The sequence below is a fragment of the Dermacentor silvarum genome, chromosome 10 (assembly GCF_013339745.2).
Source record: "Dermacentor silvarum isolate Dsil-2018 chromosome 10, BIME_Dsil_1.4, whole genome shotgun sequence".
NCBI lineage: Eukaryota > Metazoa > Arthropoda > Arachnida > Ixodida > Ixodidae > Dermacentor > Dermacentor silvarum.
This window is the reverse complement of record NC_051163.1, coordinates 114,069,363-114,087,162: the sequence shown is the minus strand read 5'-3', so window position 1 is coordinate 114,087,162 and position 17,800 is coordinate 114,069,363. Positions and strand designations below refer to the sequence as shown.

Below are 17,800 nucleotides of genomic sequence, written 5' to 3'. Positions count from 1 at the left end.
AGCGCCGCATTTGCACAAAGTGTGCTTTATGTACGCAGTGCCAGCGTTAATTTCTCAAAACGTGCAAAACATTCCACTAAAAATGACATTTCTTGTTGTGAATCACAGTTGTGAATAATCTGTTTTAGACCAGATAATTTCAAAGCCAAGTTGGCCAAGTCAAGACAAGATTAATCAGCTGTGTGCGCTGTCTGCGAAATAGATACATGACAAGTGTTTTATGTGACAAGTTTATCCGAGTTTTCCCTATCTGTCGCCGCACAAACGCACGGAATTGGCATCCACGCTTCTTATTCAGCTGCACCCTTGCCAAACTGTAGCAGGGCGGCGGGACACCACGGATGGTCATCTCTCAGCGCTGGCGGATTGTTTGCCCAGGCTGAACAGGGAAGGGCATAATTTCACTCGCTCGGTTATCTACCTCTAGATGGTCTGCGAAACAAGAGCAGTTCGATCGAAAAGAACTCGGATGATTTCATGAGGACGCCCACTTTGCGCGAACGGAACAGGCGCGCACGGACGGTCAGTTTGACAGTCGCTATCGAGCAGTTTCCATTCTGCGCGAGTGCGTAGCAGAAATGAGGAGAGTCGCTCGCCACGCGCTGTACTCCGTCGGAACCGCCCAGCGCTAGCTAATTCCGTGCGTACATCGGCGCGGGCGAGTTCCGGACATCTCGTATTCCCACGGCAAACCGCTGTATCGCGCGGCCACCACCATGAGCGTCGAGAACCGTCCGCCGAACTTGGAGAACCTGGACAACTGCGCGTCCAGGCTTCGGCGCGACGAAGAGGCCGACGCCAACGGCGTTACCAGCGACGAGGACGGCCCGGCGGCGAGCCCCTCGGTGTCGCCGCTGGCGTCGATCGACGGGGCCGACGACGACTCGCCGACGTCGGACGACATGCCGGACGCGATGACCGCCTCGTACAGCGAGATCTACCAGGAAGGGGACGACGACGACGACCTGCTGCCGGGAGAGATCTCGGACCTGGCCGAGGTGCAGGACGCCACGCTGGGCATCAACGAGCTCGTCGACCAAATCAACCGCGAGGAGCGGGAGGGCACGGCTCGCGCAGCTACCTCGTCGCGTGCCAACTCCGGCAGGTGAGCGCAGTCTGGAGCGGAAGTGATTTGTCGCGCGAAAGTCGCCATCTTAGGAGGGGCACGATAAAAAACGTTATAGCTTACATCGAAGGAAGAGGAAGCGCCTTCCTCACACTCTCTACAAGTTTAGCATTGGACAGTTTAGGATTGTGGGTATGCGCCACAACCACTCAGGTCAACAACAGCACCAAGTTTAGGATGACTAATTTTGCTGTACAGATATCTGTGTTACTGGTTTTAGGATGAAGCCTGAATGTCCTGACAAATTTTATTGGAGGTCTTGTCATCAATACTCAGCCGAAGGTGATACTTTCGTTGAAAACAACCAGATCATATTTTTTAATGAGCCTAGCGTATACATTATAAGAGAGCAAAAGCACTTGATTTTTTAGTGGACTCCAGCCGACAAGGCTCTATTTGAGACCAAACGTTGGCCTTACCTCTGCTGGTAAGAAGCTGTAGGAACTTCCACTCCCGGAATATTTCTTTAATTAAACCTCCTTGGGTGGCCCGAAGTATAACCTTTGAGTTATTGGCACATGCCCACATGCCCAAAATAAGACATGAAATATCTAAGAGAAATTAAACAAAATTTGACAATAGGTAGGTTAGAAAAAAAAAAAAAAAAGAGTGATTAAATGATAAGCAACAGTGAAATAAATTGAAATAAATTGGGTAAAAAGAATAGAAAGGTTTGGTTTTTTGGTTCGTCCTACATGAAATAGCACCATCCACTATATATGTGAAATTAGCCAAGAATCGGGCCGTAGTAGACACAAAAACACACAAGAAATAATTTTGTAAAATTAGAGGGGTGTTCATAGTTCATCAATAAATAAACATAATGAAGGAGCATGATGCTCTGAACTATCACATTTTTGTGAACTTCATATAGAAGAGATAATACTTTTATTGATTAGTTAATCAGACTAATACCTCTGTCACATAAGCAGGCAAAAACTCTTTTACATAAGCGATCTTTTTCCGAGTTGAAATACTTTTTAATGAGGTGTTACGCACCAGACACACGGCTCCGACAATCTCTTTTTATAGTGTTTCTTTCTGGACACGCTACTGAAAGCTGGGCGCTAGCATGCAAAACAAAATTGGCCTAAATAAACTGATGTATCTCGATATATAAAGTGAAAAGTTATTGTATTACACATTTTTCAAATAAATTTAACAATGCCAGATTAAGAAGCATTAATGTAAAGATTTATTGCAGTAATTTAAATAGTGTTTGCAGAACCTGTTCGACCTGCTTATGAGAGTACAGAAAAAAATGAGCATTACAAGTTTAGTATACCTTCTGCGAGACATAAAATTATTTTTTATGATGAGCCTAGGCGACAGCAAAATACGCATTTACTTATTTTCTTTAATGTATGATAATTGCTGGTACCCACTGGTTTCAAGCCTTCTTTTTGTCCATAAAGACCACTTCTGCAGTAACCACTTGCAGTAAAGACCACTTCTGAAAAAGAGATCACTTCCTGGTCGGGTGTGTCTGCGGGCGAAACTCTTTTTCGGGAGAAGTCTTTTCACTCAAAAGACTTACGACTGCTCGTGTGACAGGGGCATAAAAGTTAATAAGAATTTATTGGGAGTCTCCCTACATCACTGAGGATAGGGCATCTCATATGTTCCCGTTTCAGAAACTTAGTTTTGACACACTGAGGGAGATGAGCACGGGATGAGTCTCATCCTAAGCTAATGAAGGATGCTCTCCAGAAGACGTCTCCTTTGAATTTAAAGGAATGTTCGGTGCATGCATGTATGTATATGAGTGGGCGTTTTCTTGCGCTCCGAATTTGCTACTAAGATAGATTACCAACTAGGCCCAACTCATGTTTCACATGCTCCTTTGTATATGGCATGTACCTGTCTTGTAAATTATTTGGCCTGAATGGAAACGTTAGTTTTCGATACCCTGTTTTGATGGCTGCATTTCGATGAGGGCGAAATGCGAAAACGTCCGTGTACTTAGATTTAGGTGCATGTGAAAGAACCCCTGGTGATCCAAATTATTCCGGAGTTCCTCACTACAGCGTGCCTCATAATAAGGTTGTGGTTTCGGCATGTAAAACCCTATATACATATATTTTATGATACCCTGTTTGTGTTATGTGGAAGAAATTATTTAATTATTTATTTAGTACCTGCTTTGCCTATACTGGGATTACAACAGGGGCTATATATCCTATGTAACATAATTAACTCAAATCAAGCACACTAAGGACGGTAGAAATCATCGTTGGACACGGTGTAAACATTTGGTCTGAGGAAAAAACATAACAAAAGGTGTCACCTCCAAAAGGAAGTTAATAAATTTTCACACTAGTTTATTCTTTTTGAGATATATGATGATGGTCTAATATACGTTCCTCTGTCTATACCCGTTTTTGAACAATACTATATGCTGTGTAAATTTTTTTATCTGACCCATTTTCTGCAGTATTTTATATCTTACGACGGTGTGAACAGTGCAGCCGTGGGTGTATGTGTGTGCCTGGTCAAACTTTACCGATTGGAATGGCGTTGCAGACCTCAGAGCCTGGGCGTCAAGGCGGCCAAGCCGCACCAGAGTAGCCGTCTTCCCTCTGCGATGACAGACAGCCAAATCACCAGTCCTGGCTCCTCTATGATGAGTGCCGAGGAGGCGTTTGAGGACTCGCCACTCCTGCGGCACGCTCACGGAGTCGCCGGTGCCGTGGGACTGTCTGAGCTCGCTGGGACGCTCACGTACGAGGGCGACATGGTCAGCTTTGTTGCCGAGGACCTTCAGGAGAAGATCAAGCTGAGCAGTCCGGTCAGCAAGGTTGCAGGTTGGTTGCAGCTTGGCTGCAGCTGTGTTACGTGTGATGGTGCTGGTGTCTGGCATGGGTGTAGAGTGATAGACCAAGCTCAGCATGCTCAGAGCACATGTGTACCAAGCCATGATGTGCCATGATGCCACTTTTACAGTGTACTCGGCTTCAAGGCAGCCTTGAGCAGAATTCTGAGGCCAGCTGCATTTCATATTTTATTTATTTATTTATTCGTTCATATTGCATTCCTATATTATGGCTGTAGCAGGAGTGGGAACAACTAGAGTTAACACCAAATCAGCAAGAAGACAACAAGGCAAGCACGAGCAAATAATTAAAGCAATAACAAAGACAAGCAAGCACAAGCAAAAGACTATTACTAATACTGGTAAAGGAAATTACACACTCGAAAAGTGATCCCCTATGCCAACTTTTTAAACAGATCATTTAATGGTTAGGAAGGAACAGTACTGGACAGTTCATTTCAATGTTCTATTGTGCGTGGAAAATGTGTTTGTGTTAAGTATGAGAACAAAAAAAAAAAGCACATTCAAACTGTGAGAACTGCGAGTATAACCTTCCTTAGCAAGTGTAATACGGCTGCGGTTAGCAAAGCTGCAGACTTGGTTAATGATGATAATACTATACGGGAATTTTAGAGATTGAGTGTAGTAACACAACAGGACTGGTTTATTCATTTGTCTGGCTGTCCATAGTGTGTGTGTGTGTGTGTGTGCGCACGCGCACGCGCATCTCTCTCTCTTTCCGTTTACTTACGGCACCATATAATGGCATTACATTGGTGAGGAAACCATGAGTGATAACCACAAACAGCACAAAAGCATTTGAAACAGTTGTGTCAAGCAGCAAACGGTCACAAAACACAAGAACTATGTTGCACTGGGGACGCAATTAGCTCGTTGGAAATAATAGGTACAGCTTTACAATAGATGCAATCAATAGATAGAATTTTGCTAGCTGTGTGGGGAAGGTGTTTTGTTGCAAGTGTGTCTTCTCAGTCCTGTTCTGATCGCATAATGCCTCCCAATACTCATCTCTCTGTTCTGTCATCACTATGGCTAAGGCAGTTTGCCACAGTTGAATACAACAAAAAAAGCACTGCGAAGAGCAGTTGCAGCTTAGGTTGCTGAGGGCTACGACTACCAGAATCCTTTTTGCACTGGCGGTGTAGCGAAGTTTCTGTGAGATTGGTCTGTTGCATTTACATTAGAACCTTCTTGTAGCTTATAGAGAAGTCAGTGAGACCTTGAAAAACTGAAGCATTTCACCACAGATTTTGAGGATGTGTTACTTGAAACTAGCGCTAAACCTGGAACTTGTACGAAACAGATATCGCTCTGTTACTGCCCGTGTTCAGTTTCACAAATTGGGACATGTACTCTAAAGGGAATAATTGCAAAAGTGATTAGTAAAATGTTAATTGGCTGGCATCACCCTGGCATCTTGCAAATAGTGTCCACCTCTTAAAGCAATCCAGACGTCTTGAGAGGATTGCAATATCCACCACAGGAGATGTTTAACAAGTCTGCTTTCATTCAAACAGATAAAAATATAATGCTACTAAGAGGAAGCTTTAGCTTGGGGTTCAGTCCAATTTCCCAATTCCAAATATACATGTAAAATGCAGAAGTGCTTTTATGAGACAACTGCTACACCAATTTGAATGAAATGTGTCTCATTTGAGAGAGAAAGTCAAATTCTAGTGACTGTAGGAAGCAAAATTATGATTTAGGACCTGGAAAAAAAATTGATCATAAAGTTTCAAATTATTCAAGCACCAGGTTTTAGAAAAATTGTAACTCTGCACTAAAAACAGGGATTGCAGTTCTGTAAATTGCACATGTAAGAGCATGTAACGTGGTCAAATTTGATATTGAATTTACAGGTTACGTGAAATAGTTGCAATGTTACGAAGGTTTTGCTAAAGTCCTATTCACAAATTAGTGCTATTTTTCAGAACAGTGTTAGGGTCCTTCAAGTTTCGGGTGGAACCCAGTAATTTCTGATTTTGGCACCTTGAAGAAAATTCATGAAAATCTGGTTAAACCTGATTTTTTCCCCGAAGTATGGCCCTTTGTAAAGGACAACAAATGCAGGTGTTATACAACTAATGAATGCTACCCACCTTGTGTGAGCAAGTGGTCAAGATATATCATATTAATAATATTACTATTATATGAATATAGTATACACTTTGCTGTTGCTTAGCACTCAAGTGAAACCTGACACATATAAAAATATAATTACATTCAGTGCCTGCTGGCCTTCAGTGAACGAAAGCTTGGTGCTCTTTTAGTAGCCGCATTTACATGGATACGACAGTGGTGCATTGCATCGCATTTCCCCACATGTCGCGTACATCTAAATGGTGGTAATGTGTTAGGAAGTGAATTAACGCAGCGCTGACCTTGCTCTGCCTTGTGAACACTAGCTGTGACGATGAGATAACATTTATTCAAGTGTGTTACATTCAAAGAAACGTGGCCGATTTGTCTGGTTTGTGTTCTGTTTTGTCGCAAGAGCGTATAATTGGGAACCAGTAAAACAGGATGACAACAGACAAAGATGAAAGGCACGAAAAGTCTGGGATGGAGACAGAAATAGAAACTACGTCGGGGACAAGGGATTGTAGAATAAGGAAAAGCATCCCACCTCCTGCAGCTACATGGAAGTGTGCACTACATTTTGTACTTTCTTTTTTGCTAAAAAGTGCCGAGAATAAGGAAGACATTGCCAGACTGATCTCTATTTCTCGTTTTTATTTATGAAATTATTTTATGTACAAATAATCCCTGTGAACGAGTATTTGTAGAGATGTTTTGTCACATGATTTGCGAGCAGCTCTTTTGTGCCTTTGTGTTTTCTTGCGAGTGATTTAATTTGATGAAATAGAATGTTTATGCCCAAAAGGAGACCGTTGCTCGTGTTAATTGTTTTGTAAAGTTAGCAGAAGGACCCCAAGCTTTGGGCTGCCAGAAAACAAACCACCGATTTCTTCCTAGTTTTTGTGCCAGACAGAAAAAAAAAGACCTATTTCTCCCCAGTAGTTACTTCTTTAAAATAACACCCGATTTTTATGCCCTGAATTTCAAGGAATATAAAACTTGATAACGAAGGACCCTTTGTATAATGCATCAATTTTGCCCTCTGTAGATGTATTATTAGGTGCAGCTTACAGAATTTTGATAATGGTTTTCATTCCTGAATTACATACCGTATTTTCCGCTGTATAAGACGCATTTTTTTTCTGAATTTTTCATCGGTGCGTCTTGTAGGACGGTGCTGCGACTTATGTACGTTTTTTTGTTTTTTGTTTTTGGAAGAACTGCCGTCAAAATCGGATTCGATGTTATGGCCACACGAAGCGCACTGGTTAACTTAATTGGTACGGGTTCCGTGCGCGATATCGAGGTGCCGGGTTCTTCTCATGATCTTGTTCCCGAGTGCCGTGCAGGAAGGACGGAGCAGCAACGCAAGCGGCGGCAGGCCGACTGCGAGTCGACCGACCCGCAGTCGTCGCATCTGCAGATCGCTGTCAAGATACAGTGCGCGTCAGTAGCTACCAGAGTACAAGCCCCCCACCTCCCCCTGCCTGCCGGGCTGCCTTCCCGCTTTCCTCCCTTCTGCGCGATTCGGCTCACCATCACACGCTTTCACTCGCACATACAGCATAAGGCGCGCGGGGATGATGTTATCGCCCTTGGACTTTATATGGAACATTGCGGCAGCCACGACGGCAGAAATGCGCCTGGAGTGGAAATATATGGCACTCATACGCTTGCGCGTGACCCGCGTTCACGGAGTGAGACGTCACTGTATTTTTTTAAAATCGCTTGCCGAACGAACAGGTGCGTCTTATACACCGGTGCGACTTATACTATACATTTTTTCTGGAAAAACTGCCGTTCTGATGTGTTGCGTCTTATACAAAGGTGCGACTTATAGACCGGAAAATACGGTAGTCGTAAACTTGAGAGTATCGTTTCTTGAAATTTTGCATTATTCAATAATCTTTATAAATATAAAAAAAATCGACAGCCTAAATAAAAAAACTCGCTTCTTACAGTCACTATATTTTCCCCTGTTCCCACGTGCTTAGATAGGAGCCTCCAAGCTAGAGCTTTCTCTTAAGTCGATGGAAAGAGACTCGCACGTTACTTGCGTCTAGTGTGGCCAATTGAGTTGTGGTCCGGGGAGGGTAATTGAAGTGTGAAATCCGTGCAGATCCGTTTCCTTCGTCGTGTTCCTCAACGTCGAGTCTGTGCCGGCAGATGTTTGCCCCGCACATTGCCCCCATCGATCCGGGTGCCTTGGCCGACTTGGAAGAAGAAGCACGCACGGTCGCAGCCTCGGTCGAGACTCTGCTCGAGAGCCTCACCACAGCCATGCATGGGGTAAGCTTCTTCTAATGTAGGAGTCTGCAGTTCCAAGGCAGCACTTTAGAGAACCAAGTTCTCCATCATCAGCATTTTAAAGGCAAGCTGTTAAGGGTAGTTCTGCATTGTTCTCTTTTTTTTTTTTTTTGTGGTGGCGAAGGCCGATGGGAGCGTGGGGCATAGAGGCTCGGTATCAAGTGTCAACGAAACAGCTAGCAGCTCGCAATGCCACCTGCTTCAGAGCCCCGAATTAGCTTTAATGTGTAATTGCCAAGAGTTATGAAATAAAAGTTACCTTGCCTCTACCTCACTTCGATAGACAACAAATATTTTGTGTGATTTACATTGGCCAGTAATCCGTAGCTCCACGATTGCCATGACAACACGTGTTAAGCGGAAGTCACGTCACCCACTGTGCCACGCCCCCGCTGTACCTACTAGCAATTGGAAAGTCGAAGGCTTTCGTTTCTCGGGTCGCATTTCACCGGCCCCACATCGGAGGTTAGCTAGGAGTGGGCCTAATTGCCAAACATTTCGCAGGTGTTGCATTGTGAGCCTTTTGACTAAGATCAATTTTAGTGTCTGCTCTTACGATTACATTGCCGTCTTTAAAAAAAAAATGAGTTTGAAATAAAAGCACAGGTCTGTGCATAATGCTCGGATATGCTTCCAACAATGTTTGTTGGAAATGAAGTCATTGTCATTGTCATATACTGAAGCATATGGAGAGGGTCGGGCATAGCGAAGGAGTTGCAGTGTGTATAGTGAGAGGTTTGCACAGTCTCGGGTAGATATCAGCCAGCAGCAAAACGGACCCTACAAATAGAGTTATTTGGATTTGCGTACATGTGCAAAGGCTTTATTTTTGTGTTCCATGGGCATCTAACATTTGTTCTTGCCCTGTTTTCACACCCTTTCTCTCGCCACAATGCTCACTATGCCGGAGTGAACATTTCCCGTTTGATGTGATCAATGAAATACTATGATCTTGGAGTTTCTTACACTTTGCAAGTGGTGCTGTTGCGGTGCTTTTTTATGCGTTGAACTGCTAGAAAGTGATGACGTCAGATTGGCGTCTTTCTCGGAGAGCCACAGCTCACTGAAGACTCATGTCGCTGTTGTTGTCTGCCTGTCACAGTGGTCTGTACTAGAACGATGTGTAAGATCTTGTTTCTGGCATGCTAGAATATAAGAACTTGTTATTAAACATAACCACTCATGTTAGGCTATAAAACTATGTCAAATTTGAACACTGCCACAGGCGCGTCGCAAAATTTGGAAGAAAGATGAGAGGCTGTGGCATCATTGTGTTAAGTGAAGGACAACTGTGCCTTGGTTTTAATCGAGTTGTCATTGTTTATTCGTTCTGTATAATCTGTGAGCAAGCATAAATGCAATATATGTAGTCAGAGGTTTGGCAGAGAACTGTCTGGCCTGGTAAAATCACAGTGCAGCAATTATAAATTTTGTCACTGACAAGATTTATACTTTCGTGCAATTTCATTGTCGTGTGGTCAGTGACAAGATTTGTAATGCTATACTATAAATGCAGCATGTATATTATGGAGAACCAACGCTTATTGCGAATATTCCGGGAAAGGTTTACTTCTGCAGCCGGTGAAAGTGTTTTAGGCGAAGCCACGTTCAAGACGAACCAGACCGTCCATATCTGTGGAGTCGCAGTGCCATTTAAGAAATTCGCATAAATGGTGGCTCCAGATTTCCGCCTGAATATTATTATAAGAAACTTTACTAACAAAATTGCAAAGCAACACAAGGGGCTATGGGAGACATTGTAGTGCAGGGCATGAGCGTTCTTGCGTTATGTCCCATCAGAATGTGGTGTGGCAACTGGGTGTTGAACCTGCAACCTGGGGCTCATCAGTTGAGTGCCTTAGCCACTGATCGACCATAGTGAGTTGAGTGAGGAGAGAGAGGCTCCTTAACAAGTACTGAAGGGGTTTTCCTGGTGGCATGCCAACAAGCTACTCTAGGTGAATGCTGTGATAAATGAAATGACACATACAGGACATATGGCAGACACATAACACACACCAAACATGCAACATGCAGAATCAAAGTGTCTCGTTGAGACCGATGTTTCACAGAAAAGTTAAAATTGCTTTAGCAGCACGGGATGCATAGGATACATAGTCCATGGTCCAAGTACACGTTGGAACTCAAGGTGTGATCGCTGAAGTACGTTCAGTGAAGTCCTTGGGAGTTTAAAAAGGCTGCAATAATTCCATGTCCTCTTGTATATTGCATGCAGGGCACAGTGGTGATCCTATCAGCCTAGTTTTATACAAGAAGATTTTGCATGGGCAACTTTTCAGATGAATACGGTGCTAAAATGAATGATCATGCCTGTCAAGTCCACAAGGCGTGTGGAAATTGCACATTGATTCATAGGTTTTGAATAGGCGTGTGTGTACTGCTCCTCCGAGTTGATCCAAGTAGTGCGCCATGAGCGCCACACAAAAGGAAACAGTATAGCTGAACTGTCACTCCTAGAGAAAGGTTTACTCCGAGGATAAATTGTGTGCTGGACAAGCAGCACAGTCAGCGTGTGCATTGCCCACTGTGCTGCAGTAGAGGGAGGCCACTGCCATAAAACACTGTGCAGTTTATGTCGTTAACAAGCTTATCATTACTACGTGGTGACTTCAGGGAATAATAGCTTTGTACAGCCCTAGTACATGTCAGAAATGAGCATCAAAAGTGGATGGATGTAGCAGCCATCTTTACACCCGTGTCACACGGGCACCTGTGAACTCCTTTTAACTCCTCCATTTTTAGGGAGATGCAGTTGGTGTCACATGGTCGCCCTTCTGCAAAGGAAGTTCAATGAAGCTTTTGGTGAAGGGAGTTCAGTGATCTCCTTGATGGCTAATGGGATAACTTTCATTCCCACAGCTTTGGTTTTCTTAAAGTCAGCCTTGCTACTGTTTTTTAAGTTAGCTTTGTCGTAATATAGCCGTGTTATGCAGTAAAGCATACAAACGCTATGAACACAGTTTTGGTTGCGTGACCAATTGCACTACGCAGGCAATATTCGGGCCAATTTCCCCGGAAAAAAAAAAGTGCATTAGAATTGGTGTGTTCACTGCCCCCAAAGCTCTGCTGAGATGTGCTGCCTGCCTCTAAAGGGGTTGCTATTGGGGTCACCGTAGGAGTCATGCTGACTGGTCACGTTCTAATTATCTGGCGAACGCCAATTTTAGATCGAAATAACAAAAGCTTGGGCCCATTGAAACGCATGGGCACGGGCCGGGACTTTTGGTCGGGATCGAATTATCCGAAAAATCAAACTAACTAGAGCCAAATTAACAGAAGTCTACTGTACAAATTTTAATTACATGTCCTTGCATTGCAACCGAAGGACAAAAATACTTACATGAATTATACATATGTCTACATCCCACTTTAATTGTAGGGGGTGATCCACTTGCGCCCAGCATTTGAAATGGAACTGCCTTTTTGAATAATTCTTAGAAACAGTGCAGCATTTGTACTTTTTACAATTGATTGTCCAACACCCTGTGGCTGGCGTAGCATAGCCTAAGTTGCTTTTCCACCATTAAATCCAACTTAACTACCTCCTCTTCCACTCGTGCTTTCCTGTTGCAGATCTCATCTATGACAGTGGACTGCATGAGGTTGTATGAGAAGGGCATCTCTAAGACTTGCGATGTGGCAGATTCCAACATCAAGGTATGCACTCAAGTGCCAAGTTATGGCACTAATGTACCGAGACATCTCTTTTCATGATTCCCTGTTGACAGTAGCGGCCCCTGTGTGGATGAAGTGTCATGCGCAAGATGATGGTTGAGTTGCTTATGAAACATACTAATATTTATGTTGAAACTGAATATGACAAACTTGTGTTTTCGGCTGAGAGCTTTGCTATGTAGAGAATTTAAGTTCAGTCGAAAGTTTCTTCGGCACTATCTATAAGAAACCTGACAGCTTCCTGGAACACTTCTAATGGCTGAAACATTCTTAGTGAGCATTTATGGGTCAGATCCTGTGAATAACCTGCGTGACAATATTGCCATATGCGCTCTGGTCGTTATTTTATAGTGTGCAAGCATAACATAATATAGCAGAAAGACATGTCGTAGAGACCAAAGCTTCTGCACAGGCTGCATCTGGTGCACAAAACTGTCATCACATTGCACCACATGTGTCATCTGCAGCCAATGTTATATACGTCCTTCTCTTGTTCGTTCCAAACACCATAGCAATACCTAGTGTGTGTATATATATATATATATATATATATATATACACAGTCGACCCCATTTATAATGAACTCGATAGTTCTGTGAAAAGTGGTCGTTATATCAGTAGTTTGTTCTATATGGACTCACCCTTAAAAACACCCAATAATTAAGAGCATTGAAGCTGGCGTCAGCAGTTACAGTTTGGCAGCACTTTGGTCCGAAAACCAAATTTGCAGTGTTGTTTTTGTTCCCGGTTCAAAAGGTAAAATGTCATCACAAACCATTATCGGCAACGCATAAACGAAGCGCCGCTGAGTCGTAGTAACCGCTGATCCTTTGCAACATTGTGTGGCGGCATCACGTGGTGCAGCATTCTCGCCGACTCGGGTCGTGTCGACAGGGACACTGGACTCGGGCTGTTGTTCCCATGGTGGAAAGACATGGACGGTCATTCCGAATTGTTTAGACAGGCGTAATGCACGTGGTGCTGCACAGACAATTGCGCAAGAACGAGTGATGCTGTCATGGCGTCCAGTACCGCACCAGCGCACGTGCCAATGCAAGCCCCGTGCCTGTGCAGTTTATAGGTGTACGCCTCCTCCCTGGTGATGCGCCTTGAAAGTGCATGAGCTCGTTTGCGGCTTCCAAAATCTGCGCGCGCTGCCTGTGCGCCCATTTTTGTTGCGCTTCGTGCTGTGCATATACCATAGCCTTAGCAGTGCAAGGCATTGAAGGAGGAGCACCATGAAGGGAGATCAAAGGTGACCTTTGATTGCCAATAACTCCACCTGTGCTAAACTCATTGAAGTACTTTTTGCTGCAAAATATTTCTGAAATAATCCATTTTAATGTCTAATTTATTTCTTGACTTCGATAAAAGGTGTTTCAGGGCCTCTTTAACTTCTTTTAGAGCCAAGGACAATTAGTAAGAATGCTGCCTCAAAACCTGAGCAAAGCGAAACCAAGCTTGTGCATTGACAAAACTGGGCTCTACGTTTTGTTAGTTTTAGCCATTACTCTTTTGTGTGGAATTCATGCAGGCGATGTACCAGCTAATGGCCAAGTTTGAAGAGCTGAGCAACTCCATGCGACCGCTGGACGGCCTCGTAGCAGAAGTGTATCCTTTGCTGCTGGGTGGTGCTTGTGTCCCAGACTCAGCGCGGCTGAACAGAAGTGGATATATTCATAGTGCTTGGTCTATGTCCATCGTTTTGTGTTTCAGTTCATTTGTGTATTTGTGCAGTTTGGTGAACTCTTCTGAAGTGGCAGTGCCGCGTAGACACAACACAGGCAAGGAAAGGAACGTCTCGAGCACAGTGCTAGTCTGTTTGTCCCTCTTCTTGTCAGTCAGTCAGTCAGTCAGTCAGTTTGGTGAAATCCTGTCTCTAATTATTACCCACGATAAAGTAGTCAAGTGGGGCTCGAGTCTTCTGTTGGATATGCACACTGTTATGTTCATGGCGGCAAGAACTAGAAATGCAGAGTCCACAATTCACCAAGGTGGTTGACAGGTAACGCCTACTGAAGGACATGGTAGGGTTCATTGTACTTGGGGACAGGCTTGCCGAAGAGGCCAAAAGTGTGGAGGGGTGCAGATATACACACAGAATGTGGAAGTTGAGGTGTCAGAGTGGTTTCAGCGATTGGCCCTTTGTCATGGGTTGCCTACAAATGTGACGTCGCATTTAGTTTTGCAAGCCCCAAGTTAACGTCTTCTTCCCAGGTTTATTACTACTTCATCCGGTCACCTCTGTTTTTTATCTCTTTCCTTTTATTTTATCCCTCACCATCTCCCCTGCAGTTGGAACTCATGCCAGACCTGTTGCTAGGCCCAACCTCTCCAACTATAATTAAAGTTTCTCTCCCAGTTGACCAACAAGAAAAGAAGAGAAATTATGTGGCAGCTCAGGTGTGATGTGTTGCTGAGCACTGGTGTGAGTTGCCACAAATTTGTAATGATTTCAAAAGCAGCCGTGGTGTAGCTTTGAGTGCTGCATTGGGCGGGGGAGAGAGTCTGATGATGAAGGTGTAGTCCTTGCCAGTGGGGAGCGAGCCAGTTCGATCAAGCTTGTGGGCGGATGAAAAGCATTATGTGAGACAGCAATGTTTGTATGGCAGGTTTGGCGTGTTCAAAGCCCGAATGCAGCGTTCTAAAGATGGCAGTTCATTGCACTGGGAGCACCTGGGCTTTATGGGCAATGGAAGCACAGGGTTACCTTAAATTTAACAAGATGTAAAGTTGGGTGATTTGGGGGGTGTGCATTCGTGTCAAGAGAACACAGTGCTAATGGAAACAGGTCCTGTTGCCTGGTCCTTTTCTGTCCTTGTCTGTGTCCATTCTTAAAGAGACAGACAGAATGTGATTTGAGATAACCCCACTGATGGAAACATTGTCTATCGTATTGGATAGAACGGGCCCTGTTTTTCTCATTAAATGTGGATTTATATTTTTAATTCTTCACTAAAAGTTGCGAAAAATGACGTTTTGCGCTCCACGCTGCAAAAACATGAACATACGAGTTCTACCATGTGACTTTCTACTAGTGTACTTGGTTCCTGGTCTCTTTATTAGTATTGAAATGCAGTACACTTTTTCTGTTATAAGTTTTTTCCAACTTACAATGTGCAGATCAGCCTTCGTTTGTAGTGGGCAGAAAAGTGGTGCTGCCGTCGCCTGCGATGAGTTTGCTTGGCTCGTCTAACGACAGAATAATGACGCCGGGGGCCAGTCAGCCATGACGTAAGCGTGTACGCGGTACAACTATAAGAAAAGCCTCTACAACAACGCAAACTTATTGTACCAGTCTATTTACCTTTAAAAGTGGCTGGAAAGGTGACAATATAGGTGGTTAAACCACAGTTGCACTCCCTCCAGTGAAAGCAGGACGATGGGCGGCTTTCACAATTTGCGAGGCGGGCTGTCGGCATCGCTATCACTTCTCAGTGTTGCATGGAGGAGGGACTTATTTTTTTTTTAGAGGCTGTTGAGATTGAAAATTTCCACTTACAAAATATCCACGCGCTTTTGGAAGTAACCGCACCGCTGCAGCTGTAAACACCGAGGGCGAGCTTTTCGTCGCGCCATAAAAAACTGGGTCCATGAAAAATCGGTTGTCAGTCCCTTTAAGATGGAGGTACAGGGGGAGCTAAGCGCAGGTTTGTCTGCACACATTGAATGATGCACGACTTACGAGGACATTTTGTGTTGCATTACATTGAGCCTGACAAAGCCTCACTTCAGTGAAGGGTGCATTGTATTGTAACGTCTTATCCTGTCACTGTGCTTGGTGAGTACAGTGGAACCTCGTTGGTACGATCTTCGCGAGAACCAGAAAATAAAACGTATGATCCAAAAATCGTATCATCTAAAGCAAGCCCCAAAACTTAAGAAAGCAGACTTACTTGGTGACGAACTCGCTAACTAAGCTTCCTGTGACGTCAAGTAATACTGCTCCGCACAACACCTGTTTTGCGGAGCAGCATCACGTCACCACACGAACTGCAGCCAACACACTTTTATTGAGAAACTTTAAAACAGCTCGTCAGTTTTCGCTGAACTTTCTTTTTTTCAAAGTCCGTAGACAAGTTATTTTAAAAGGTAACAAGTTCCTTGACATAACAACGGAGGTCACGAATTCCGAAAGGAATTCGTGACCTACGAGGCTGCGAATTCCGAAACAAAGGAACACCGTAGAGACCGTGACACAACGAGCGATACGACTGGCGGACGAGGGCAGGCGCTTCATTCAGCCATGTGACCGCCTGAAGATCTCGCCTGAAAAGCCAACCAAAACAAGCGCGAGCGAAAGCTGACACGAGCAGACGATACTACGAGCGCGAAAATAGCGTTCGGGCGGGTCTGCATGACACTAGTTCCCCGCGCCCCTGCCGGTCTGGACGCGCTAGGGGACCATACCCACGCTCCCTTCCTTCTTTACAGAGCGAGTGCGTGCCTCCGGACTGGCTGTGTGATCAGTGAAGGGGGCAGCTCTCATTGGTCTGCTTCGTTCGCGGCTCGTTTGCAGCCGGGGCGCGCGGCAATTTAAATCGGTCCGGCACCGATCCCTACCACGACATGAAAAACCCGCTTCGCGGTAGCTTTTGTGGCGTGCGTTTTGCAGCCACCGGCGCACAGCGCGTGTTTTTCCACTAGTGTCGCCGGCCCTTAACACGTTGTTCGGGGGTCGTTGAAATGTAATTTTATCTAGTACACTTAAATATAAAGCTACTAGTTTCAGAAATACCAGTTTGCAGTCATATCAACCACACGAAAATACATTGCGTTGGCCGGGAAACGTAAAAAAAAAAAGTAAAATCCCGGAAAACGTATCACGCAGAAGCATATCAACGAGGTTCCACTGTAATTCTGTAGGGTGAATATCACGATATGTGAATATTATCACGAGTACATTGTTTTTCATTTTTGACGGTGACCGTATTTCACCATATTGCCACTGTGTTACCAGAGTAACGCAAGTAAGGCCATTAATTTCACCTTTATGCACACAAACTGGGCTCGCATCGCACTTTGCCATGCCAAATTGGAAGCAGTGTGGACCTTGACACTAGTTATTTTCAGGAAGAGCATCAAGAAGCTGCTGGACCACTTCGAGAATGCCGTGGAGGGTAGGATCTGATCAGCAGGCAGCAAGCTGGCAGAAGAGAGTGTAACATAGGCTTCGTTATTTATACTTAACTTGCACAAGGTCAAAATAAATGGCCCTTACAGCCATCAACACAGGCTTGTTTGTGCACATTCCCTTTGCTGGGCAAGTGGCAGCCGATCTCCCGCCACTGGAATATTGTGTTGTTGCACAATCAACAGCGCAGTGCTTGTTTCCATATGGCCATTTCCTTTTAGAATACTTTAATATTTTATTTCAAAACAAATAATGAATGTTCGGCTCGAATATTTGGTATATTTGGGAGTAGCGTGAACTTGTCATGGGCCTCCTGATTTGAGACCTCATTACTGTCGGCCCCGACTGCGGTCAACGCTTGAGGTGCCGAGTCGCGTGATGCACATTCCCCCGCTTTTGTCTGTTGCGCAGATTGGCCTCAACGAGCTGATGATAACTCACAGAAAACACCTTCCATTAAGATAGAAAAAACCCTCCCTCCTGTTTTCTGGAAGAAAACTGGAAAGCAATACAGTTAAACCTGGATATAACGATATTGACAAATTCCTGAAAAACTTCGTTATAGAGAGGATTGCGTTATATGCAAGTTCGGTACAAAAATTTGAAAAAGAAATGCTTACCGTAT

The 17,800-nt window shown here is 44.3% G+C and overlaps 1 protein-coding gene across 1 annotated transcript; it reads left to right on the top strand.

The window, feature by feature from the left end:
- The first annotated feature begins 189 nt into the window (after positions 1-189).
- LOC119466501 (uncharacterized) lies at positions 190-17,276 on the top strand. Its single transcript, XM_037727016.2, has 6 exons — positions 190-1,105; positions 3,650-3,930; positions 8,158-8,327; positions 11,940-12,023; positions 13,576-13,652; positions 17,115-17,276. The coding sequence occupies exons 1-6, from the start codon at positions 717-719 to the stop codon at positions 17,170-17,172; spliced, it is 1,059 nt and encodes a 352-aa protein (XP_037582944.1). The 5' UTR covers positions 190-716; the 3' UTR covers positions 17,173-17,276.
- The last annotated feature ends 524 nt before the right edge of the window (positions 17,277-17,800 follow it).

Excerpts from the sequence above, each read along its gene's own strand:
- LOC119466501 (XM_037727016.2), top strand. The coding sequence starts at position 717 with ATGAGCGTCGAGAACCGTCCGCCGAACTTGGAGAACCTGGACAACTGC. Across the intron at positions 1,106-3,649 it reads TCGCGTGCCAACTCCGGCAG|ACCTCAGAGCCTGGGCGTCA; the intron begins GTGAGCGCAGTC and ends ATGGCGTTGCAG. Across the intron at positions 12,024-13,575 it reads TGGCAGATTCCAACATCAAG|GCGATGTACCAGCTAATGGC; the intron begins GTATGCACTCAA and ends GAATTCATGCAG.